This window comes from Scyliorhinus canicula, chromosome 1 (assembly GCF_902713615.1).
Source record: "Scyliorhinus canicula chromosome 1, sScyCan1.1, whole genome shotgun sequence".
Taxonomy (NCBI): domain Eukaryota; kingdom Metazoa; phylum Chordata; class Chondrichthyes; order Carcharhiniformes; family Scyliorhinidae; genus Scyliorhinus; species Scyliorhinus canicula.
In genome coordinates, this window is record NC_052146.1 from 190,830,993 (window position 1) to 190,858,911 (window position 27,919).

The 27,919-nt window shown below is 48.6% G+C and overlaps 1 protein-coding gene across 2 annotated transcripts in view; it reads left to right on the forward strand.

Annotated features, from left to right (window-relative positions):
• adgb (androglobin) overlaps window positions 1–27,919 on the forward strand; it is a 564,769-nt gene that overhangs the window by 79,029 nt on the left and 457,821 nt on the right. For both annotated transcript variants that reach the window (XM_038805127.1, XM_038805138.1), the window contains exons 3-4: window positions 2,706–2,798; window positions 14,823–14,894. In XM_038805127.1, the coding sequence (XP_038661055.1) occupies window positions 2,706–2,798; window positions 14,823–14,894 (165 nt within the window). The remainder of the gene's footprint in view (window positions 1–2,705; window positions 2,799–14,822; window positions 14,895–27,919) is intronic.

The window sequence follows — 27,919 nt, forward strand, 5'->3', positions numbered from 1 at the left end:
CATATTCTCACCATCATTAAGCAATAGCTTTAATATATCAAAGTTTGAAGCAAAAGAAAACAATTCCAATATTACTTGATCTTTGCTGATTTGTGGAAACAGCTTAATAATACCTTCCAATGCTTCATCTTCAAGACCCTTCTCTGCAATAGTTTTAAACTTTGCTGGGTCCAAGCAGGACAAATTTTCATACAACTGTTTGTGTTGTACAAAGCGTGATTCTAGTGACTGGACAATGCGATCCATTTACAAATTCCAAAGCCTTGCTGTGAACGTTATCAAATGTTCTTGTCTGTTCCTTCAACTTTGTTGTAGCTGAATCTACCAAACTCCATGCAGTAAACATATCTAAACCACTTGTCTGTAGATAACTTGATAACGGAGTTGTAGTTTCAAATATATACAAGTAAGTAAATGCTGTCAATATGGTTTCAAACTTTAGAAGACTTTGAAGTAAAACATTTGCTTCATGTTTTGTTTTTGCATCAAACTTTTCTGAATCTTGTATCATTGATAAGCATGTCAATAGATTTACGAAAGTACTGGCAGTGGCATCATCAAAACGTCCAAATATAGTTGTTGCTGCATTGGATTTTCCTGACCATCTGGTCTCACCAATTAGCTTTAATCGTTTCATTTTTTCTTGTCCTAGATGTTTTCCAACAACTTCTATCCATACAGCCATTCTCTTGTATGATGCTTTCACAAAAGTTGCTATATTCTGGAGCAAATTGAAAAAAGAAATTGCAGGCATACAACATTTTGTTGTTTCAGTTATCACCAAATTCAAGACATGGGCATAGCACCATATATGAACATGTTGATCAGCCACATCAGCAATTTTACTTTGTAAACCATTATACTGGCCATGGTAGCTTGCAGCGCCATCTGTGCTATCAGATAAACATTTTTGGGGGTCAATTTTAAGATGCTGTAATGTTTCAATCAATAGATCATCTGGTCAAGGCTTCTAGGCCCTTTGAACGCCTTGCGATCGATTTCAAAGGGCCACTCCCCTCCACTAACAAGAACATTTATTTCCTCAACATCATAGACGAGTTCTCCCGATTCCCTTTTGCCATCCCGTGCCCCGACATGACCTCCCACACAGTCATTAGGGCCCTGCATAGTGTCTTCACCTTGTTTGGTTTCCCTAGCTACGTGCACAGCGACTGGGGTTCGTCCTTTGTGAGCGACGAGCTGCGTCAGTACCTGCTCGACAAGGCAGTGCCTCGAGCAAGACTACCAGCTACAACCCCAGGGGGAACGGGCAGGTGGAGAGGGAGAACGCAACGGTCTTGAAGACCGACCTACTGACCCTCCGGTCTAGAAAGCTCCAAGTCTCCCAATGGCAAGAAGTCCTCCCAGACGCACTCCATGCAATTAGATCCCTCCTCTGTACAGCGACCAATCAAACCCCTCACGAGCGGCACTTCATTTTTTCTAGGGGCACTACCACCGGGGTCTCACTTCCGTCATGGCTGAGGACACCAGGCCCGGTTCTCCTGAGGAAGCACGTTAGGGCGCACAAAACCGACCCCCTTGTTGAAAAGGTGCGCCTCCTCCATTCCAACCCCCAGTAATCATTCGTGGAGTTCCAGGACGGTCGCCAGGACACAGTATCCCTTCGGGACCTGGCACCCGCTGGATCCAGCCCCCCCCCTACCCCCACTGAGGAACCCCTTACCCCGTTCCCTATGCTGCCGCCCCCTCGTGCCCCCGATCCCGCAAGCTCGCCCCACCTGTTCAACGCGCCAGCACCAGCCCGCCCCCAGTCTCCGGTCGAGCCAGAGGTGTATGAAGTTTGGACGAGACCCGCCCCGGAGTCTGCCATCGTACCCCAGCTCTCAACACCCACCCAGCCACCGCAAGAGGCTGCAACCCCGGTGCTCCGCAGATCGCAACAAACCATTCGTCCACCGGACAGACTAACCCTGTGAGCCACCACCCCCGCCGGACTTGATTTTTTTCACGGGGTGAATGTGGTGAATGAGATTCACACGGTATTATAAGTTACCAATGTCACTCTGTTCCCATTGTATATATGTACCGATATTGTATGTGCAGTTGCACTACCTGACCACCAGGGGGAGTAGCTCTGGGAGTACTCGAGAGTTTGTACTGGGCTCCCCCCTTGGCTCCGCCCAGAACTCCTCCCCCTGGAGCTGCTGTATAAAGATCCGTGCCACAGAGCCAGCCGGCCAGTTCATCGAAAGTTCAACGGCGAACAGGCTGGCTCTGTTGTAAGTATATTAAAACCGCTATTCTAATCCCCCAAGCACGTGTCCGTAGAATTGATGGTTCCATCAAGCGCTAAATGACAGGGCAAAGTCAACAACTTAAGCAAGCGAAGGTTCACACAGCCATTGACTCCACTCCCATCACCTCACCCCCCTCAAGATCAAAAATCCAGAGCAAAATGCAGAATGGGGCTGTCTACTCCCATAGTGCTCTGAGTGCTCATGCCCACTTTCCAGTAATCTTTAGCCGAGAAAAGGAACGGCAAACCAACAGCAGTAGCCAATTGGCAGTGATTTTGCTGATCAGAGAATTAATCTGAAGCCAAAACATTTTCTTGGGAATGGAGGCTATGTTGTGCCAAAAAGCATAGATGTCAGCATTTTGGGTGCAGTGTTGCTCTTGCTTCCTCAGACTACAACATTGTTTTGTTTTGGTGTACCTTTGAATATCTTGTTTTTTCATAGATGTTATTTGACGACCCAGAGGGGAAGATTGAACTGCCACCGTCTCTGAAAATTTACACTTGGAGACGTCCTCATGAATTCATCACAGAGAAGGTCAGTCTGATATGCAATACATATGAATATGTAATACCTGAGACCGAATGGCAAGATTATAGTGAAGAGCCAATCTTTTCTTGGTTTCTCGGGTAGATATTCCAAACATAGAATTAGAACATAGAACATAGAACATAGAACAGTACAGCACAGAACAGGCCCTTCGGCCCTCGATGTTGTGCCGAGCCATGATCACCCTACTCAAACCCACGTATCCACCCTATACCCGTAACCCAACAACCCCCCACGTAACCTTACTTTTTAGGACACTACGGGCAATTTAGCATGGCCAATCCACCTAACCCGCACATCTTTGGACTGTGGGAGGAAACCGGAGCACCCGGAGGAAACCCACGCACACACGGGGAGGACGTGCAGACTCCGCACAGACAGTGACCCAGCCGGGAATCGAACCTGGGACCCTGGAGCTGTGAAGCATTTATGCTAACCACCATGCTACCGTGCTGCCCTATGAGTATTGACATTCACACTCTCAACATAGTTCTTCTGCATTCCCCTGTTTATTCTTTAACTTATTTAAAATAAACATGGAACTATTCTATGGCAGATATTGTCAGCATGTCAACCTGCAGCAGATGCTCTGTGACAACTGCTGTTGTGAAGCAGAATGTGCAACTGTCTTCTGACTTGTACAGGTAGGTGTGATAGGGACAGTGAATGCTAGTCCTGTGGTAATGATAGATGCAGACAGGACACCTCAAGTGCCTCCTCATGAACCTCCCTAATAGGAATACAGTGTGTCTGCTGTGTGAGTATTAGATTCAAGGAACAGAGAGCATAGTTTGTTGGAGATGGGGTTAGGAACTTAGAACATATGAGCATAGGAATCAGGTGTGGGCCTTTCAGCCCTTCGGGCCTGCCCCACCATTCAATCACAATCACGGCTGAGCTGGCTCTGGTCTCAACTCCACTTGCTGACTCTCTCTTCCCCCCTCCCTCTCCAGCCATAACCTTTGACTCTTTATCAAAAATCTGTCTACCTCAGCCTTGAATAGATTCAATGACCCGTCCTGCACTGCTCTCTGGAGAAGAGAATTTCACAAACTAATGACCCTCTTGAGAGAAAAAAATTCTCCTCACCTCAGCACCCCCTTGTTTTAGCCTCCCCCACAAATGGAAGCATCCTCCCATTATCCACCCTATCAAGTCTCCCCCACAAATGGAAGCATCCTCCCATTATCCGCCCTATCAAGTCTCCCCCACAAATGGAAGCATCCTCCCATTATCCACCCTACCAAGTCTCCCCCACAAATGGAAGCATCCTCCCATTATCCACCCTATCAAGTCTCCCCCATAAATGGAAGCATCCTCCCATTATCCACCCTATCAAGTCCCCTCAGGATTTTATATGTTTCAATAAGATCACCTCTCCTATTTCTAAACTCAAATCGATATAAGCCCAACTTGTTCAACTTTCCTTCATAGAATAAATCTTTCATTCCAGGAATGTGTGTTGTGAGCTTCCTCTTTACTGCTTCTCACACAAGTTTTCTTTTTTAAAGAGACCAAAACTGTACATAATAATCCAGATGTGGTCCTATCAAAACTCTGTACAGATGCAGTAAAACTTCCCTACTTGATATTCCATTTCCTTTGAGATAAATATCAACATTCCATTGACGTGCCTAATCACTTCCTATACCTGCGGACTAACATTTTGCGACTCATGTACCAGGACATCTAGTTCCCTCTGTACCATCAAGTTCTGCAATCTATCTCCATTTAAGTAGTATACTGCTTTTATATTCTTCCTGCCAAAGTAGAAAAGTTCACATTTTCCATTAATATACTCCATCCGCCAAATTTTGGCCTACTCATTTAACCTACTGGTATCTCTTTGCAGACTCTCTACCTCCTCGTTACAACTTAATTTCCTATCTGCCTTGCTGTCATCGACACATGTGGCTACCATAGATTTGGTTCCTTCATCCAAATCATTTTGTAGATTGTAAATAGTTGAGGACCCAGCACTGATCCCCGTGGCACCCCACATGTTACAGCTTGCTGACCCAGAAAGGTTCAATGACTCAGAAGCACAGTTTGTCCATTGATTATTAGGTTCAAGGATTAGGAGATATAATATAATATGTTTGCATGGTGTTGGATTCAAAGGCAAGGAGGCACGGTGAGGTATTAGGCTGTAACTAGGAGAGATAGCTTTTCTCCCAGGTGTTGGGTTCAAGGAACAGAGAGCATGATTTGGCTGTTAGTTATTGGGTTTGAGGAGTTTGGGCTGCCATTTACCTGTTGGGTTCTGGGTTCAAGGGCTATGGGGCATGCTTTGAAATTTAAGTTGTCAAAATAAACTGAGAAATTTAGGCTACAATTATTTAGTAAGTGAGTGATTGAATTGTGGAGCTGATTACCAGCATGACAGTGGTACTACAAACCTTAGCCATGTTTTAAAAAGCCTGTTAAATCTCGAATCAAACTAACAGACTTGATGACTGTGGTGAATTATATGCCTCGTAATTCAGTGTCTTGCCTTGCATGTATTTTGTCCTTGTGGGCTCTGTATGTGAGCCGTTGCGCGGCTCTGTCTATAGGGGGAGATGAGTTTATACTGGGCTCCACTCTTGGCTCCGCCCATGGCTCCTCCCACTAACCGGAAGTATAAAGCACTGCAGCCGTAAGCCTGCTCTCAGTTCCTCTGGTCGCAGACTGGCTTAGTTGTAAGACTATTAAAACCACAGTTTACTTCCAATCACGTGTCTAGTGAATTGATGATCTCATCAATTTAATAGTCTTAGAAAACCTGAAGAAAACTACTATGGAATCAGCCCTCAAACCTGACCGACTAGAACTCTACCCGCAGGCTGCAGAGGCGAAATAAATCTTTCTACACTGACTCAGATGTTTCAAGGCGTACCTGGCTGAATCAAGCACTTCAGAAACTACGGAGGAGCAGAAACTCAGCCTACTGCACGCAAGGGTGGGCCATCGTATCTCTACGCAACTTAACTGTACTACCTCGTATACGGAGGCCCTGGCCATGCTTAACCGAATGTACGTGCGGCCCATCAACGAGGTCTACGCGCGCCACATTTTTACGACCCGCCGCCAGCGCCCCACGGAGCCGCTGGAAGACTTTCTGCGTGATTTAAAAGCCCTAGCTCGGGACTACAATTTTCAGGCTGTAACAGCCGTCCAGCATATGGAACTCGCTGTCCGTGATGTATACGTGACAGGGCTCAGGTCCACTATGTGCGCCAATGGTTGCTTGAGAAAGGGGCCCAGAACTTGGAGGACACTGTAGAGTTAGCTACAACCATGGAGGTCTCGTTACGCAGCCTCACCTCGTTCCCCGCGGACCGAACGACCCCATCATGGGCCCGCGACCAGCGACTGCCCCACCCACCCACTATGCAGCACCAGCGTGCCATTTTTGTGGGCAGCCCCAACACACATGGCAGTACTGCCCGCCTGCAACGCGACCTGCAGAAGCTGCAGTCGCAAAGGACACAATGCCCGGGTATGCCTAGCGAAGAAAACTCCAAACTCTCCCGCAGCCCAGAGCACTCGCTTCCCAAACTCACAGGCCTGCAGGCCCCGTAATGCTGCAGCATGTATGCCGACTCCGCCCCCACCCGACGTGTGCGACTCATGTGGGCCGCCATCTTGGCAACCCTCCTCCACGCGGCTGGCCACGTGCGACTCATGGGGGCCGCCATCTTGGATGCCATCTTCCACGCCGCCTGCCACGGGGCGGCCATCTTGGGCTCCATCCTCTCCAGTCTCTGAACCTCATCTCGAAGACTACGACCTCAGCGGACAGTCATCACGGGACGACTCCAGCACAGCTGATCGAGCCATCGACTACCCGCAACTCAGCGCGGTCACGTTGGACCAGTCGCGTCCGAAACACCTCCGGAACTCTATGATGACCATTAAAATCAACGGGTACAGGACACCGTGCCTCTTCAACTCCGGGAGCACCGAGAGCTTTGTACACCCTGAACTGGTAAGATGCTGTTCGCTCCCTATCTTCCCTGCACGGCAAACTATCTCCTCGCCTCGGGCCCACACTCTGATCACATCCAAGGGCGCACCGTCGCGACCCTAACGATTCAGGACGCCAGCTACTCTAATTTCCAGCTGTAGTATTCTCCGAACTCTGCGCCCCACTCTTACTGGGACTCAACTTCCAGTGTAACCTCAAGAGCCTCACACTCAGCTTCGGCGGACCCTTACCTCCACTCACTATCTGCAGCTAGCGATGCTAAAAATCGACCCCCCCCTCCACTCTTTGCTAACCTCACTCTGGACTGCAAACCCGTAGCCACTCGCAGCAGGCGGTATAGCCTGCAGGACAGGGTGTTTATCAGAACCGAGGTCCAGAGGCTCCTACGTGAAGGGGTCATAAAGGCCAGTAACAGCCCCTGGAGAGCTCAGGTGGTGGTCATCAAGACCGGGGAAAAATTCCAAATGGTAGTGGACTATAGCCAAACCATTAACCGGTTCACGCTCCTCGATGCGTACCCCCTCCCCAGGATTGCAGACATGGTGAATCAGATCGCCCAGTACCACATCTTCTCCACGGTGGATCTAAAGTCTGCATACCACCAGCTCCCAATTCGCCCGGAGGACCGCCACTACACGGCGTTCGAGGCAGAGGGCCGCCTCTTCCATTTCCTATGGGTTCCCTTTGGCGTCACGAATGGGGTCTCGGTGTTCCAACGAGCAATGGTCCGAATGGTGGACCAGTACGAGCTGCGGGCCACGTTTCCGTACTTGGATAACATCACCATCTGCGGCCATTATCAGCAGGACCACGATACCAACCTCCACCGATTTCTCCAAACTGCCCAGAAACTTAACCTTACGTATATACGACCCGGACCTTATGCGCCCCCTCTTACAACTCCCTCTCCCTCATTGTCCCACGGCCCTCAAAAGGTGCCTGGGATTCTTCTCGTATTATGCCCAGTGGGTCCCTCAGTATGCGGACAAAGCCCGCCCACTCTTTAAGGCCACACTCTTTCCTCTGTCAGCTGAGGCCTGCCAGGCCTTTAACTGCATCAAGGAGGACATCGCCAAAGCGGCCATGCGGGCGGTGGATGAATCCGTCCCCTTCCAGGTGGAAAGCGACGCCTCAGCGGTTGCTCTCACAGCCACTCTAAATCAGGCAGGGAGACCAGTCGCCTTTTTCTCCCGAACCCTCTCCGCTTCGGAACTTCGACACTCCTTGGTCGAAAAAGAAGCACAAGCCATACGACACTGGAGGCACTACCTCGCAGGTAGGATGTTCACCCTCATCACCGACCAAAGATCGGTTGCCTTCATGTTTGACAACTCACAAAGGGGCAAAATTAAAAATGATAAATCCTGCGGTGGAGGATTGAACTCTCCACCTACAAGTACGATATTATGTACCGACCGGGGAAGCTCAACGAGCCCCCAGATGCCCTGTCCCGCGGCATATGCGCCAGCGCGCAAGACGACCACCTGAAAGCTATCCACAATGACCTCTGCCACCCGGGGGTCACCCGGCTCGTCCACTACGTCAAAGCCCGAAATCTGCCTTTCTCCACCGAGGAGGTAAAAGCCATCACCAGGGATTGCCCGATCTGCGCGGAGTGCAAACTGCACTTCTTTAGACCAGACAAGGCCCACCTGGTAAAGGCCTCCCGGCCCTTTGAACCCCTGAGCATCGATTTCAAAGGGCCACTCCCCTCGACCAATCGAAATGTGTACTTTCTGAACGTCATCGATGAGTTCTCCCGCTTTCCGTTTGCCATCCCGTGCCCCGATATGACCTCCCACACAGTCATCAGAGCCTGCACAGTATCTTCACCCTGTTCGGTTTCCCCAGCTACGTACACAGCGACAGGGGTTCGTCCTTTATGAGCGTCAGTACCTGCTCGACAAGGGCATCGCCTCGAGCATGACTACCAGCTACAACCCCAGGGGAAACGGACAGGTGGAGAGGGAGAATGCGACGGTCTAGAAGATCGTCCTACTGCCCCTCCGGTCCAGGAATCTCCCGACCTCCAATTGGTAGGAAGTCCTCCCCGACGCGCTCCATGCTATTAGGTCCCTCCTATGCACCGCCACCAACCAGACCCCTCACGAACGGCTATTTGTTTTTTCTAGGGGCACTACCACGGGGGTTTCGCTCCCAGCTTGGTTGAAGACACCGGGCCCGGTTCTCCTCCGGAAGCACGTCCGGGCACAAAAAACTGATCTGCTCAGAGGAAGAGTGCTCCTACTCCATTCGAACCCCCCAATACGCTTGCATCGAACACCCTGACGGTCGTCAGGACACTGTTTCCCTCTGGGACCTGGCGCCTGCAGGATCCAACACCACCACCACTACCGCCGAGATACCCCCATGCTACACCTCACCCAACCCTCCGTGCCCTGCGCCCCCGCACCTATAGGTTCAATGCCTATGCTCCGCGCCCCCGCGCCTATAGGTCTCCTGCGCTCCCCGTAGCCCGTCGCACCGGTCGGGTACGAAGCTCGGACCGAATCACTACCGGAGTCCACCACCGTACCCTCACCGACCGCCAGCACCCAGCCACCTGAAGAGGCTGCAACCTTGGTGCTCCGCCAGTCCCAAAGGATGACTCTGCCACCGGACCGGCTCAATTTGTAGACCCGTCACCCCTGCCGGACTTGATTTTTTTTACTGGGGTGAATGTGGTGAATTATGTGCCTCGTAATTCACACTGTATTGCCTTGCATTAAGCCATTGCGCGGCTCTGCCCATAGGGGGAGATGAGGAGTTTGTACTGGGCTCCACCCTTGGCTCTGTCCATGGCTCCGCCCATGGCTCCTCCCACTAACCAGAAGTATATAACACTGCAGCCGTAAGCCTGCTCTCAGTTCTTCTGGTCACAGGCTGGCTTAGTTGTAAGACTATTAAAACCACAGTTTACTTCCAATCACGTGTCTAGTGAATTGATGGTCTCATCAATGACCATAGGACCATAAGATGTAGAAGCAGAAGTAGACCATTCAGCTCAGCAAGGTCTGCTTTACCATTCAATGAGACCATGGCTGGTATAATAATCCACAGCTTCACTTTCCTGCTTTATCGCCATAACCCATGATTCCCTTACTGATTAAAAATCTGTCCCTCTCAGCCTCGAACATACTTAACAACCCAGTCTCTAGACCCTCTGCAGTAAAGGGTTCCACAGGTTTGCTATCCTCTGAGAGAATAAACTCCTCCTCATCCCCCTTAAATAGGTCACCCCTTACTCTGAGATTAGGCCATCTGGTCCTAGACACTGACACAAGGGGAAACAGCCTCTCAGCACCGACCTAATCAAGCCCCTGGGAATCCTCGATATGTCTTAATAAGGTTGCCTCTCATTCTTCTAAACTCCAATGAGTATAGCCCCAACCTACTTGCCTCTCCTCAAAAGAAAGTCTCTCAATACCCATGATCAACCTAAGTGAATGCTCTCTGGAATACCTCCAATGCCAGTATATCTTTCCTTAGACAAGGGGGTCAAAACTGTTCACAGTATTCCAGGTGTTGTCTAACTGGTGTAGTTTTAGCAAGACTTCCCTATTTTTATACTCCATTCCCTTCAAAATAAGGCCAACATTCATTTGCCTTCCCTATTACCTGCTGAACATGCATAATAGCTTTTTGTAATTTCTGCACACGGACCCTCAAATAAAGTTCTGCTGCAGTTTTTGGCAGTCTTTCACCATTTAAATAATATTCAGCTCCTTTATTCTTCCTGCCAAAGTGCATAACTTCACATTTTCATACATTGATGGGAGGTTCTGGAGGATAGGTTGGATGGTCCATTGGCCTTTTATGAAAATGTTACTGTTATGATAAACACTTTTGTGAGGGCCACGAAGAATCTAGCACGAGATTGGGGATGCTCATACTCCCATAGGATTGTGGGATTGTCATTAGTCCCCAGCCAATGGTAAGCAGGCAGGTTATAACATTCCCCCCCCCCCCCCCCCCAAAAGTCCAAGGAATCCATCGAAGACCCTGGCGAAGGAGGGCGTCGGACCCGTTTCGCTGCAGACCGGACACCATTTGCACGAGGCGCTGGATCGGCAGCGTGTAACGAGGTGGAGACCGACGCTTCCGTGATGAACAGCGCAACGGTTGTACATCAAAGGCCCGTGGGCCCGAGGATTCCCTCTCTAATGTGTCTTGTGTCTCCATCTCGGAGTCAGAGTCTGCGGCCTCCGTCATCTCAGCGTCTTTATCTCCACGCGGTTCTGTCATGACCTGCGCAGGCTTTGAGTGAGGCACCAGAGGAAGATTGTGAGGAATACTTTCCGTTGTGTCTGGTCTCTGTGGCTGTAGAAATGAGCTCCTGGGGCGGGGAATCTTTGGAAGAGATAGTCTCCTGGATCGAACATGGTCTACATGTTTGCGCTGGAGACGACCCTGGGCTTGCACCTGGTAAGAGATAGGGCCCGTTTGGCGAAAGATTACGCCAGGGACCCACGCCAGGGCCGGCGAACTCCACATGCAAATGCGCCCAAGGCCACCCTGGCCATTCCCAGTGATGTGGGGGCGCGGCCGGCGAAAGCTTCTGATGCTCCTGGCAAATGGAGCAGTTTTGGGCCACCTTCTCAATGTCGGTGTCGAGGCCTGGCCACCAGATATAACTCCGGGCCAATATTTAAATTTTGGTCACACCTGGATGCCCATTGTGCAAGTCTCTCAGTATCAGCTCCTGTCCTTTTCCCGGGACAATCACACACATCCCCCACAAAAGGATGCCGTCTTCCACGCTGAATTCGGACAGCTTGGATTAAAATGCCCGCAACTCGCCTGGGAGCTGTCTATGTTGCCCACCATACAGGACTATGTGCCAAACCTTTGACAGGACTGGCTCCGTCTGGGTCCACTCACGGATCTGATGCTGTGACAGGCAAGGGGTCCATAAAATTTAGGGTTGCAACCACCTCACCGGTCGTGGGGGTCGACATGGTGCCGGTCGATAAAGGCAATCAGCTCAGTGTGTCGGTATTTCCTATCTGGGTTCCTGGTTTGTGCTCCAGAGAATACTCGTATGCAGCGAGCAACAAAGCCCAGCACTGGATCCTTGCGGAAGCAATGGGCGATATTGGCTTATCCTCTCTGAAAGGTCCCAGAACAGGCTTATGATCCGTCACGATAGTGAAGTGGCGGCCATATACGTACTGGTGGAAACTTTTTACTGCAAAGACCACTGCCAGGCCCTCCTCGATCTGCGCGTATTTTCTTTCCGCTGCAGTCAATGTGCGGGAGGCAAAAGCTATCGGCTGCTCGACCCCGTCCTCCATCTTGTGGGACAGGACAGCCCCAATACCATACGGGGATGTATCACATGTGACGAGCAAAGGCTTTCCAGGATCATAGTTGTTTAGTAACCCAGGCGACGACAATTGTTGTTTTACCCGCCGGAAAGCGGTTTCTTGCGGCTGACCCCAAACCCAGGTGTGATTCTTCTTTAGCAGCAGGTGCAACGGGGCCAGCGTAGTTTCCGGATTGGGGAGGAACTTTCCGTAATAGTTTACGAGGCTGAGAAATGAACGAAGATGCGTAGTGTCAGTTGGGGCAGGTGCCTGTTGAATCGTGCGCACCTTCTCTGCGACGGAGTGCAAACCTTCGCGGTCCACCCGATAACCCAGATAGACTACTTCCTTCGCCTGAAAAACGCACTTTGTGCGACGTAAATGGACTCCAGCCTCTGAAAAGCGTCTAAGAACAGCCCCCAAATTTTCCAAATGTTCCTGCTCCGACGTCCCTGTGATGAAAAAGTCATCTAAGTAGACAACAACACACAGTAAACCTCTCAAAATGCCCTCCATAACGCGTTGAAAAATAGCACAGGCAGAGGATACTCCAAAGGGCAAATGTGTATATTCATACAGACCCCGGTGTTTATTAATCGTTACATATGGCCGGGAGGCAGGGTCCAGCTCCAACTGTAGGTAGGCGTGACTCATATCTAATTTTGTGAACGAGAGTCCACCTGCAAGCTTCGCGTAGAGATCCTCTATGCGAGGCATTGGGTATCGGTCGAGTCGGGAAGCCGTATTCACTAAGTTTATAGTCGCCGCACAAGTGAACTGTGGCATCTGGCTTCATTACAGGTACAATTGGCGCTGCCCAGTCAGCGAAACGGACGGGCCTGATGATACCCAAAGTCTCCAAACGAGTGAGCTCCCTTTCTACCTTCTCGGGCAAGGCGTAAGGCACCGGGCGCGCCCGGAAATAGCGCGGCATGGCTCCTGGTTCGACTTGGATACGGGCTACAGCCCCTGTTATTTTCCCCAAACTGGGCTGGAATTCATCTGGGTATCGTCCTAGCCCCTCAGTCAACCCTCCAGAAACTGTTTGGAGGATTTGCTGCCACTGCAACCGCAAATGGTGCCACCAGTCCCGACCCAACAGGCTGGGCCCATGGCCACGCACCACGATAAGTGGGAAACATCCCTCCTAGCGTCCATAAACAACAGGGTTCATCGTAGTTCCTGCAATGTCCAATGGTTCCCCCGTATAGGTGGCCAACCTGGCCTGTGTGTCAGTTAATGCAAGGGTCTGTATACCCTGCTTGATGCAGTCGGCGCTGCGCCAGTGTCCAACCCCATCTCAAGCGGGTGACCATTGACCCGTACTGTCACTATAATGGGGGCCACACTGGGCGCTGCCACACAATGCAGCTGCAGCCAGTCAGCCTCCGTCTCCACGTCCTCGGGAGTAGTCGCCGCAGGTTCATCAAAATGAAAGGTACGGCCCCTGGGCTGGCCCCAGTTTCGGTCAGAACGACAGCGCCTCTCGCGCCCCCAGGTCCGGCGTCCGCGACGGGGTCGGTGCCTACAAGTCTGGCATGGACATGGCTCCTCATCCATTGGTTCTGGAGAAGGCTCCCTTCGGGGAGGAATGTCCGACGGCCAGTGGCGTTGATCCGGACGTCGCCTCACCCAAGCGGGGGGCGCTTTTGGATGGAAGGGGTAGTGCCCCAAGGCATGCACCTCCATTCCCTGTAGCTCCTGCACTCCTCGGTCTGCGCTCTCTCGGGACAATACTACTTGAATGGCCTGTTGAAAAGTCAATGTTGGCTCAGCTGACAACTTTCTCTGGGTGGCCGCATTGTTAATACCGCAACCCAAACGGTTGCGTGACATCTCTGACAAGGTCTCACCATAGTCACAGTGCTCCGCAATCCTGCGTAGCCTGGATAGAAAGTCGGCAAGGGATTCTCCTGGGGTCCTCTCAGCGGTATTAAACTGGTAACGTTGGACTATCGTGGATGGGGTTGGGTTAAAATGTTGCCCCACTAAGTTCACAAGTTCATCAAACGTTTTGGTGTCCGGCGCAGCTGGGTACGTAATCACCCCAAACGTGTGTGGGCCACAGACGGTGAGCAATATGAACACCTGGCGCTCATTTTTGGTGATGTTGTTTGCCCGGAAATAGTAACGCATCCGTTGTGCGTACTGGTTCCAGCTTTCCAACGCAGTATCAAAACATCCAAACGTCCATACAGAGGCATGGTGTAATAGAAAACAACTTCCAACCTGTATCCAACAAAAATCCAGGGAGGTGGCTTCAGCAGTGTAGACAGCTATTCACTTTAACCCTCGTCGCCAGTTTTGTGAGGGCCGCAAAGAATCCAGCACGAGTTTCAGGATGAAAAGTAATAACATTTATTTACAATAATATATATACACATACAACAGCAGCAGCAGTAACTTCCCTTGCTGCTCACTCCTCTCTCTCTGCTGGCTCCAAACTGGCCAGCTCTATTTATGCAGGGAGTCTGCTGATGATTTCTCCACCCCCCTCATTGGGGAAGCTCACACTCCCATGGGATTGTGGGATTGTCATTAGTCCCCAGCCAATGGTAAGCAAGCATGTTATAACAAACACATATGCTTCCCACAAAGGATAGACAGTCCAGTAATTTAAAAGCACCGTTCAGAACTAAGTGCAAAAAGTGGTGAATTCTTCTGTTCTTCTTCTCAGTGGATTAAATCACAAAGCCTGAAGACTTTAATCAATAATGTATTTTATATCAATTTCAGCTCCCGGTTGTTGTTGAGAGAGAAACCGCATTTGATCTAATGGCTGCTAACGAACATATTCTGGAGAGTGAGGTGAGTGTTATCAAGTAATCATCCACAGAGCAATTCACACATTTGCTTTCACAGTCACAAAGTACTTAATGTATATTTAATGTGTAGTGCTTGCCATGTTCATGTTGTTATAATTCAGAAATCCAGGCAGTGAAGGCTAGCACACAAGGCAATCTTATCACAACTTTATAAGTATTATACACATGTAAGGGATACGCATTGCAAACTTTCACCTCCTCAACGAAAAACCAACATTTCTATCTGTATTTTTTTATAGGGACACCAGGAAATCACTTGTTAATATCCATACCTACATGTAATTAATATAGAATTAACAAATTCCCTCATCTTTAAATAAGAAAAATGGATTTTATATACAAAGAAAATTTAAAAACAAGTCAAATCAAAGACCTCTGTATTCTGCACAAAGTGTTATATTGTGCAATGCCCCTCCCCAAGGACCCCTAACAATTTCTTTGTACATTCTTTTCTTTTTGTAAAACAGACCGGCAGCTATAACTTGCATCACCCATTTCATTTCAAACATTGCCTTTCTAACATTTATTTCAAACCAGCAAGATCAACGTGCAAACTTTTGTCACTCACACTTTTTGTAGCATGTACATTATCTCAAAAGGAACGATTATCTACATAGTATTTAATATCTTCATTACATCCATTGTACAGAACTTCACTTAAATTTTTGACAAAGAGAATTTCATATCCACTGCCTCCACAAAAGCTGGTTTTTCAACAGCTAAAGCACTTTTGACAATTCTTTTTATTTTCTTAGCTTTGCAAGATAAAGGACAACATTTTATCACCAATCAGAAATACTATGAAACCACCTGTGCTATAACACCCCTTAGGAAGATTAGCATGTCAAGCATCACTGAAAATTATTATTTTCATGTTCACTGATTTTCCTAAGGCTGCAATCTTCACATGAATCCAAACGTAACTTTCTTTTGCTTTATTTACTGTTCAAAAAATTCTCTTGCGTCCAGTTGAGCTGGGAAGGGAAAAAATACATACCTACATCAACTGGCTACTCTGTAAAAATTATCATTTTTATTTTAAAAAATGGACAAAGTTTCACCCTGACTAGCCATGATACGTACCAGAGGAATTTCTAACCTTCAGAGAAACCAGAGTAGTCCTGTTACCTTTAAACCAGGCGCTAAAGTTAATTCCTGGTTAATTTGCTGTCAGTCTAGATTCAGTAAAATCTGAGATGGATTTGCAGGTATCATATCATTTAATAATAACTAACTTGCAAGGCTGCATCAATCCATAGAGCTACAGGACACACATACTGTCTTCTGCAACATCCAGGAGTAAGAGAGAGAGAGCACACAATTTTCTACAGATATATTCAAAATCACAGTAAGATTCACATATAAGCTTCCCATTGGTCATTCTATACACCTCCTGACCTGGCCCTATGTCCTATTTGGTCACCTTGCATGGTAACCCAGCATCCTTTTCAGCATGCTCACTACGAGGCTACCATCCCCCGAGCCATGCTTTGCTCTGCTCTCTCCTTTGTTCTGTCTGTGAAGACATTACCCTCAGGGTCCTGCTGTCCACCCTATTGCTCATCTCCTCACTAATGTCCCTTCCTGGAGCTGTAAAAAGCTTCTTTGTATTTCTAAAAAAGAATACTGGCTGCCAGAGACACTGGGTGCGATTTAATGGCCATCTTGCGCTTGAGCGAGAGCGCGAAAAGGCCGTTAGATGGTGGGAGAGGCCAAATTGGAGAATCGTACCGGGCGGCGATTGATTTGTGATCTAACCAGCCCGCTCCCATTGGCGAAATCAAGATCCCATCGTAGCATAGCGAGAAACCAATAATCGCCATTTAAGGCCAATCTCCATACAATTAATGGGAGTACCCTGTATCTAATGGCCTGCCGTGATCTAATCGCTTTCCAGCAAGGGGTCACCTGTGCACTGATTAGTACCCCTTTTCAAAAATTTGAAGCTGGTGGAAAGGCTGCTGCGGAGACCCGAGGAGGTGAGTAGCCATCTTCACTCCCAGGCAATGAGCCCAATGGCACTGCGGTTGCTGCTCCGGTGCTCGGGTGGGGTGGGGGGGGCGGAGCAATGGGGGAATGGAGGGTCCCAGGGTGAAATACACTGCTGGTTGTCAGTCTCACACCCTCTCTAATTCCTGACAAATGCTGCACAAGGTGGATGATATTTTGGACCCCGCGGAGGCTGCGCTTACGGATCTGCTGGCAGGCCAGATGGCCAGACGCCGGAGAAGGCAGCGACAGAGGCTCATATGCAAAGTCCTGCCCCACACCCTGAGGACTCAGCTGCCCATCAGGCCAGGGAGGGAAGCAAAGGGGAGGCCGCCAATGGCCCAAGGTATACAGGTGTTGCTGGTATTTTGAACCGATGACGAACAGCATGTACCTCAGGAGGCTCCGTCTCAACAAGGAGATGGTGTGCCACTTTTGCCATGTCCTCGCAAAGTTGACACTACGTGGAGGAGGAGGAGACCTACTCCCGGTAGCCATCAAGGTCACCGCAGCCCTGAACTTTTATGCCTCAGGATCATTCCAGGGCTCGAGCAGGGTCTTCTGTGGCTTCTCACAGTCATGATCCATGGGATCACGGATGCCGTGTTTGCCAGGATACCAAACTATATAAACTTTGATATGGACCAGACACAACAAGATGCCTAGGCTGCAGGATACTTCCCCATCGCTGGCATGCCCCAGGTCCAGAGGGTAATAGATGGCATTCGAGTCGCCTTGCACTCACCGGGCTGTCAGGGAATGCCCTACATCAACAGGAAGGGATTCCACTCCCAGAACGTCCAGCTCATGTGTGACCACCACAGGAAGATCATGCACCTGTGTGCACGCTTCCAAGGGAGTGTGCATGACAGCTAGATCCTGGGGTGGTCGGACACCCCAGCTTGTTCGAGGACCATCTCAGGATGGCTGATTGGCTCTTAGGGGATATGGGGTACCCGCTGAGGACCTGGCTAATGATGCCGAGTGGAGGCCGGTGACCGATGTGGAGACCCGATACAACAAAGCCCATGTGCCTGGCATTGAGCGGTTCATTGGACTCCTCAAAATACGGTTCTGATGCCTCGACCACTCTGGTACACCTCCCTGAGGGTCACCTGCTTTGTGGTGGTCTGCTGTGCCCTCCACAACTTGGCATAGCAGAGGGGGGTATGTGCTGGCGGTGGAGGGGTCTGGCACGGTAGCACAGTGGTTAGCACTGTTGCTTCACAGCACCAAGGTCCCAGGTTCGATTCCCGCTTGGGTCACTATCTGTGCGGAGTTTGCATGTTCTCCCCGTGTCTGCGTGTGATTCCACTGGGCGCTCCAGTTTCTTCCACAAGTCCCGAAAGATGTGCTTGCCAGGTTAATTGGACATTCTGAATTCTCCCTCCGTATACCCGCACAGGCACCAGAGTGTGGTGACTAGGGGATTTTCACAGTAATGTCATTGCAGTAAGCATACTAGTGATAATAATAAAGATTATTTTTAAATTTAAGTCAGTGATGAAATGATCTATGAACTCTTCTGTCTCTGTAAACATGATTGAAACACATAGGGTTCATAAATGTAATTTTTCTGGGGGTGCAATGTGCATTAAATCTTTGAATTATTTTGTTACAATTTTTACTATCATCATCGTTTGCAAAGTTAAATATATTAAACACAGCAATTGCTTCGGGCTCTGCCGCTGTTAGGAGCATCGCTACCGTATGCAAATCTGATTGATCCCCATAAATTTACTGCAGATTAAATTGTTGTTTAAACACATGCCAGTTGCTACCCACATTACTATGAAATCTTATACTCATTGGTGGCTTCAACGACTCCATGTAGTTCATTCTGCAGTCTGCAAAATCTTGAAATCTCTGTGGATCTCGTAGAAGGCTTCATTCAATGGTGTGATAGTTTTTCTCAGTGTTTAATACCATCCAGACCTGGTACCGTGTGATGTTCTTGTCGGATGGACTGATTTAAATTACAAGAACACGTGCAGCTGAAGTTATAAACAATTTATTAACAGTAACTGTGGGTCAAAAATATACAAAATAACAGATGAATAACAGTATAAACATGCACAAGCCACTATCTCTCTCCCAGCTCCTCAGTCAATCTGAGTATAAGCCTGACTTTCACATTCACTGGTATACTAATGAGACTCCTAATGGTTAGTCAGTGAATTACAACACAACCATGATATCACAACGGCCACTTCCTCCCAGGCGGCACTGGATGCCCTGTGGCTGACCCTCCAAGATCCTCGGGGAAACAGGGAAGCCCATCTGATCTTGACTGCATCCATCACTGTGGCCAGGTTGGCATCCCCGAATCATGGTGCTGGTCTCCGCCGGGCACGGCTGTGAGCTGTTTCATGTTTGTTCTGCAGGGTTGGTTTAAGTGCTGCTCTCCTTTATTAGCAGGTGACTGGCGAGCGCAGTCCCGGAAAATCAGCCGGTGGGACAGTCATTTGTGGCGTGAAGCCCGTGGGACCTTGTTAAGTGGACCAATTAACATCATCGCCAGGCTGAGCATCAAGAAGAGTGGCAAGGGCGCTCTGGGTGGGGGACTTCAATGTCCAACACCAAGAGTAGCTCGGTAGCGGATGCGGTGGCATAGTGGTATTGTCGCTGGACTAATAATCCAGAGACCCAAAATAATGATCTGGGGGCCCAGGTTCGAATCCCACCACAGCTTGAGATGGAATTTAAACTCAAAAAAAATCTAAAATTAAAAGTCTAATAATAATAATCGCTTATTGCCACAAGTAGGCTTCAATGAAGTTACTGTGAAAAGCCCCATGATGTCCATGATACCTTTATCGATTGTCGGAACATAAACCCATCTGCTTCACTAATGTCCTTTAGGGAAGGAAATCTGCCATCCTTACCTAGTCTGGCCTACATGTGACTCCAGACCCCCAGAAATGTAGTTGACTCTTAAATGCCCTCTGCAAAGGCCTAGCAAGCCACTCAATTGTATTCAACAGCTACGAAAACACAAAAAAGTAATGAAACCTGACGGACCACCTGGCATTGAACCAGGCACCGGAAACGACAATGACAAACCCAGCCCTGTCAACCCTGCAAAGTCCTCCTTACTGACATCTGCGGGATTGTGCCAAAGTTGGGAGAGCTGTCTCACAGACTAGTTAAGCAACAGCCTGACATTGCCATACTCACAGAATCATACCTTGCAGACAATGTACCAGACACCACTAGCACCATTCCTGAGTATGTTGTGTCTCACTGGCAGAACAAGCAGAGGTGGCAGCACAGTGCTATCCAATCAGGAGAGGGTTGCCCTGGGAGTCTTAAACATTGACTCTGGACCCCACAAAGTCTCATGACTTCAGATTAAACATGGGCATGGAAACCTCCTGCTGGTTACCCAGTACTGGCCACCATCAGCTGATGAATCAGTACTCCTCCATGTTGAATACCACTTAGAGGAAGCACTGAGGGTGGCAAGGAAGCAAAATATGCTCTGGGTGGAGGACCTCAATGGCCATCACCAAGAGTGATTCGGCAGTACCACCACAGACCGAGCTGGCCAGATCTTAAAGGACATAGCTGCTAGACTGGGACTGCAGCAGGTGGTAAGGGAACCAACAAGTTGGAAAAACATACTTTACCTCATCTTCACCAATCTGCCTGCTGCAGATGCATCTGTCCGAGACAGATAGGTAGAAGTTACCACCCGCACAGTCCTTGTGGAGACAAAGTGCTGTAGCTTCACCAGGTTAACACCTCACTAGTCGGTGTGCCTGATGTTGCTCCTGGCATGCTCTCCCGCACTCGTCATTGAACCAGGGTTGATCCCCTGGCTTGGTGGTAATGGCAGAGTGGGGGATATGCCGGCCATGAGTTTGCAGATTGTGGTTGAATACAATTCAGCTCATGCTGGTGGCCCATAGCACCTCATGGATGCCCAGTCTTGAGTTGCTAGATCTGTTCGAAGTCAATCCTATTTAGCACAGTAATAGTGCCACACAACACGGTGGAGGGTATCCTCAACCACACAAGAAACTTTTCCATTATATTGTGCCCACTGTGTCTTCAAGGACATAGTCAGCTGTTTCTGACTCATAATATCCAAGGTGGGATTAATGGCCTGACCGTCACCTGCTCAAAACAAATTGGATTTCAACCTCGTTAGTCAGTCCAAAACCACACTGTCACATGACTGAAACTTGGGCTGTCTGAAATCCTTTTATTAACAAGCTGTTAGATCAGTCATTGTTTGACCTCTGAATAGAACAGGACTCCAGGCAAAGTCAGTGTCCATCTATTATCTTACCATCAAATAGCAGCAGAAGGAGCTTTGTCCAGGTACAATCACCTCATCTACACTGTGAACTACTGGAACATTGGAGCTGAAGCCTAATTCAACACTGCCTGCCTCCTTCCGGTGTGGAAGTCTCACTTCTGGAAAGAGAGATCATCCTAACCAACCTATCCCCTAAAGAAACACTCCATTAGAGTTTTGATTTTGGATTCTGGACTCGTGTAAAAACCATAACTTGTATTGTTATTGTGGTCTGACCCTGTACCCCTTTCTTTCCCTTATCCCTTGTTTATTGTATGAGTTCACAGTGGGTGGACTTTGTGAAACCCTGTCCCCACATTTTGTGTGTGTGTGAAATAAACCAACCCTTTTCTTTTTTCTCATCTCAGTTTACTGTGGGAGTTATTCATAGAGAACTGGAACATTCCAAATCTAAGAGTGGAGAATGTACGCCACCACTTATAAAGTGGGGAATCAAAACTCAAAAGCATCTTTCTGTTCACGGCCAGGCAGTGGGGGGACAATTCAGGGCTGTTTAAATTAATCCCCCTCCTATCAGTAACACTTGATTAGGTGAGCATTATCGGCTAGGGCAGCATTTATTGTTCATCCCTAACTGTTTTTGGTGGTAGTGAATTATCTTATTGAACCTTTAGACTGCATGTGGTCCAGGTACTCCCACAGTAATGTTAGGAAGGGGGTTCCTGGAATTGACCCAGTGATAGAAAAGGAAGATATGGTTCCAGTTTGACATTGTGTGTGACTTGATGGGAAACTTGAGTGGTGGTGCTCCCATGTATGTGCTGACCATGTCCGTCTAGGTGGTAGAGATCACGAGTTTGAAAGCTGCTGTCGAAGGAGTCATAACAAGTTGCTGAAGTGCATCCTGTGGATGGTCCGCGCTGCTGGTAGTGTGCATCTGTTGTGGAGAAAGTTGATATGTGAAGTAGTGGGTGTAATGGCAATCGAACAGGCTGCCTTGTCTTATATGTTGTTAAGTGGTAGGGGATGCAGTGGCATAGCAGTAGTTGCTGGACTAGTAATCGAGAGACCCAGGATAATGATCTGGATCCCAGGTTCGAATCCCACCAGGGCATGTGATGGAATTTAAACACAATAAAATATCTGGAATTAAAAGTCAAATGATGACTTGAAACCATTGTCAATTGTCATAAAATAAACCCATATAGTTCACGAATGTCCTTTAGAGAAGGAAATCTGCCTTCCTTACCTAATCTGGCCGACATGTAACTCCAGACCTACAGAAATGTGGTTGACTCTTAAATGTCCTCTAAAATGGCCGAGCAAGCCACTCAGTTGTATTGGGTAGCACAGTGGTTAGCACAATTGCTTCACAGCTCCAGGATCCCAGGTTTGATTCCCGGCTTGGGTCACTGTTTGTCCTGAGTCTGCCTCTGACAACGACAATGACCTTCATTTATGTTGGGTATGATTCTAGCCAGTGGAGAGTTTTCTCCCTCATTCCCATTGACTTCATTTTTTTAAGATTTCCTTCATGACTTATTGCAACATTGTTATCGAGGGCAGTCACTCTCACCTCTGAAATTCAGCTCTGTAGTCCATGTTTGGACAAAAGCTGTAATGATGTCTGGAGCTGCGAGGTCCTGGTGGAAATCAAACTGAACATTGATGAGTAGTTTATTGCTGAGTAGGTACAACTTCGAAAGCACCATTTATCACTTTGCTGGTGATGAAGGGTAGACTGATAGAGCAGTCGTTGGCTGGATTGGCAGTGGTCCTGCATTTTTTGAATAGGACTTGCTGGGAAACTTTCCACATTATTGGAGAGATACCAGTCTTATAGCAGGACTGGAACAGCTGAACTAGGAGTGCAGCTACTCCTGGAAGACAAGGCTTCAGTATTGCAGCTGTCAATGTGTCAGAGCCCATAACCTTTGCTGTATCCAGTGCATTCAGCCATTTCTTGATATCATGTGAATGGAATAAAATTGGCTGAAGACTGACATCTGTAATTCTGGGAACCTCAGGGGAAGACACTGAACACATCTGGTCAAAGAGGGTTTCAAATGCTTCAGCTTTGTCTTTTACACTGACATGCTGGGCTCCCACACCAATGAGGAATGGGAAATGTTGTGGAGGCTCCTCCGGTTAATTGTTTGATTATCCACTAACATTCATGATTTGGTGTCAATATCCCAAAATAACGTTATGGGATCTTTTACATCCACTTGAGGGAGTAGAGAGGACCTTTGTTCAACATCTCATCTGAAGGATGATACCTCCAAAAGGGCTCCACCACCTTAAGTACTTCACAGAAGTGCCAGCTCAGATTGTATGCTTATGGGGCAGCAGGGTAGCATGGTGGTTAGCATAAATGCTTCACAGCTCCAGGGTCCCAGGTTCGATTCCCGGCTGGGTCACTGTCTGTGTGGAGTCTGCACGTCCTCCCCCTGTGTGCGTGGGTTTCCTCCGGGTGTTCCGGTTTCCTCCCACAGTCCAAAGATGTGCGGGTTAGGTGGATTGGCCATGATAAATTGCCCGTAGTGTCCTAATAAAAGTAAGGTTAAGGGGGGGCTGTTGGGTTACGGGTATAGGGTGAATACGTGGGTTTGAGTAGGGTGAACATGGCTCGGCACAACATTGAGGGCCGAAGGGCCTGTTCTGTGCTGTACTGTTCTATGTTCTATGTTTATGGAGTGGTACTTGAATCTAGTTTACCAACTCAATAATGAGAGTGCTACCACTGAGACACAGCTGACGCAAGTTTATATAGCTGATTGTGTACTTGTTGCCAAATATATGGCATGACACTTGGTCATTGGCTAGAATTGTATCATTTTTCCAGCTCAGAAATAGGCATATCAGGCCAACTGGTCTATTTTTTAAAATCCATTTACGGGATATGGGCATTGCTGGTCAGCTCAGTATTTGTTGCCTATCTCTAGTTGCTCTTGAGAAGGTGATGGTGAGCTGCCTTCTTGAACCGCTGCAGTCCCTGAGGTGTAAGTACATCCACAGTGTTGCTAGGGAAAGAGTTGTGGGATTTTGACCCAGCGACAGTGAAGGAATGGTGATATATTTCCAAGTCAGGATGGTGAGTGACTTGGAGGGGCATTTCCAGGTGGTGGAGGTCCCAGGTATAAATTAAATGAAAAATGAAAATCACTTATTGTCACAAGTAGGCTTCAAATAAAGTTATTGTGAAAAGCCCCTAGTCGCCACATTCCGGCGCCTGTTTGGGGAGGCTGGTATGTGTTGCCTTTGTCTTTCTGAATGGTAGTGGTTGTGGGTTTGGAAGATGCTGTGTAAGGAGTCTTGGTGAGTTCCTGCAGTGCATTTTGTAGATGGTACACACGTCTATCACTGTTTATTGGTGGTAGACAGAATGAGAGTTAATGTTTGTGGAAGAGGTACCAATCAAGCGAGTTGCTTTGCCCTCGATGGTGTCAAGCTTCTTTGAGTGTTGTTGGAGCTGCACTCATCTGGGCAAGTGGGAATATTCCATCACAATCCTGACTCGTAGGCGGTGGACATGCTTTGGGGATTCAGGAGGTGAGTTACTTGCCGCAGAATTCCTAGCCTCTGGCCTGCTCTTGTAGCCACAGTATTTATATGGCTAGTCCAGTTTAGTTTCTGATCAGTGGTAACCCCAGGTTGTTGATAGTGGGGGATTCAATGATGGTAATGCCATTGAATGTCGAGGAGCAATGGTTAGATTACCTCTTGTTGGAGATGGTCATTGTCTGGTACTTGCCAGTCCAAGCCTGGATACTGTCCAGGTCTTGCTGAATTTGGTCATGGACTGCTTCTATGCTGGTATTTGTACCACACACAAGCCTCCTGCCACTCAAGTTGCCTCTTCCAGCACTTCCCCTGGAATCTTTCTATTTCCTTTTCCGTCATATATACATCAAGCCTGTGTACAGTCTCAATGTTTTCTTCTAACTTCAAGCCACAATCTGGGATCTCCTCACATTCACATGATTATCTGGAATATTGTGCATGGGTGGAACTTCACAAGTATTTACAAACAGGACCAAGCAGAAGACATTACAAATATTGTTTTTGATTCACACATACTGAAAGAACATAACGCTGTGGGAAGTCTGGCTGTCAGCTGGCGTGTGTACACTCACAATGCTGGCAATAGACTTGGGTTCAAATGAATATAATTTTTAATGGTGAAACTCAAGTGATAACTTTATCCTGAGATTAGATAACAATTGTCAGTTCACTCCTTTTTTATAAATTAAATATGCATACCTAAATTTTACAATTTGAAGTATACTGTCAAATTAAACTACACTGTAATGCGTATTATTGTAACACTAAAGTTCCCAAATATCGAAGCTATTCTTCACAGTGCTGAAAATAAATACACAATTTGTTTAATGCTTTAATAAAAACCCACAAATCTCAGGCTCACATGAGGGGCTGGATTCTCTGCAGCCCCAAATCTGAAATTGTCATCGGCGATCGGGCGGAGAATGGATTCCAACACTGGAATCAGGGCGGGTGCCGGTTTGACGTCGGTCCGCCACTGATCCACCACGCTCCGCACCCTCTAAACTGGCGTCATCGTGACGCGCGCTGCACACCGTTGGCGCATCATTGGCCAGCCAACCCATGATACTCCTCCCCTGATGGACCGAGTTCCTGATGGTGTGGGCCACGTGTTGTCCCAGCGGTCGGAAACCCGGCGTGCTGGCTGTAGACAATGTCCAGCAGTGCCACGCTTGTCGGGATCCATGCCACTGGCCGGGGGGTGGGCTTCTGCGATGGCTGGGGGACTAATGGGGGGGGGGGGGGGGGGGGTGGCCAGGGGTTGGGCTATGGAGCCGGGGTTGGTGGGTTAGGGATCGAGCACGTTTGGCACCATGTTTTACGGTGTGACCGATGCAGGTCGTCAGCCCTGCTCATGCGCGGCCCGGGACCTGGCTAATCTCTGGCCATTTTCGGCATGATCCGCGTGGGTTTCACGCGCCGCCGGTGTGATAACCCCCCCCCCACCACCACCAGTACCGGAATCGGTAAGGGGTTCGCTCCAATTTTCCTGTCATGAACCTCCCGCGGATTCTCTGTTCGCGCCAATACTTAGCCTCAGAAACAGAGAAATCCAGCCCAAGATGTCTCAGTTCCAGATAACTTCATTTTTCAGTACGTCTGCCTTAACTCATGTAGTGACAGGTTTCTCAGTCTGTGTAAAATATGATGCCCTGCCAATATGGTCCTCATTCGAGGAGACGTGGTGCTCCTCCATGTCCTCCAGATCCAACTGCTCGTCCTGCTTCAGTGTCAGGTTGTGAAGAGCGCGGCAGACCACAATGACGCAGGACACCCTCTGGGGCTGTATTGGAGGGCTTCCCCCACCGGTCCAGGCACCGGAATCACATCTTGAGCAGTCAAATTGCCTGATCAACCAGTGTTCGTGCATGAGACTTATTGTAGTGAGTTTCAGTGGGTGTTTGTGGCCTTTGAACTGGGGTCACCAGCCACTTCTTGAGTGGTAACCTTTAACCTGAGGAGTCATCTGTCCAGGTGCTGCTCTTCCTCAAAGACGGTTGGCATCTGTGAGCAATGAAAGATTCAACTATCATGGACGCTCCCCAGGAAATGGGCACACCACTCCATGATGTGCATTGCATGCTCACAGATGAGCAGGACATTGAGGGAGTGATATTCCTTGCCATTTATAAATGGCGCACCGTACCACGATGGAGTCTGCAGAGGTGACACCCTGCACCTGGGGCATGCCTGCTGTGTGAGAAAAGCCTGTGATTTCATGGTCCGGATATGCCTGTTCTCGGTCCAAGGTGATGTATATGTGGGCCCTCACAATTAGTGCATCTCTGACTCCCTTATGCACTTGTCTACGGCAGACTGGGGGATGCCACATAGGTAACCTGTGCAGCCCTGAAATGAGCAGCTAGCATAGAGATTCAGAGCAGCAGTAACTTTAAAGGCCACGTGCAATGGGTGACCTCCCAGTTCATGTGGTGTCAACTCTTGTGTCACCATGCACAGGTGGTCTATTGTCTTCTCCGGCACTCAAGATCTGATATCTGGAGGTAGGAGGTTTGACAGCAGAATACCATTGGCTGGTGGTGTCTCCTCCGAAGCTCTGCCATCTGTGGCCCTGCACCTGGAAGAGCAACATACCCTATCTCCCCCTCTTCGTCAGGATGCTGTTCCTGGCTGTGCGCAGCAGCAGGTTGATGTCAAAGCTGCTGGTCAGTCACTGCTGATCAATAGAAATGCCAACTAGACTGGCTCCATGATTCTCCAGAATCATAAACTGAAAGGAAGAGAACATCAAAGTGAGCAATGAGGATTCCTGGCAGTGCCCTGATCCTCTGCCCTCTCAGCATCTGGGACATCCACCCATGTGCTTCCCCCAATGTGAGTGCCTTTCCACTGAGCCTCACTCCCTCCCCTGTCACACAATAATTACTTCCCCACAGTAGTCCCTCTCAACTCCACCTGAATGAACGCTTTGACCCTTGAGAGTCTCAGCGGTCCCGAAGCTCTCTAACAAGCATGAGATGTTAGGATAGTTCAATGTATCCAATGGATCAACATTCTAACTTCATGGGGGACCTAGATGATGCCCCAGTCCTTTCCTTGAATGGGGTGAATGATGAGAGACTTCACCAGGAAATGAAATGAAATGAAAAATGAAAATCGCTTATTGTCACGAGTAGGCTTCAATGAAGTTACTGTGAAAAGCCCCTAGTCGCCACTTTCCTGCGCCTGTC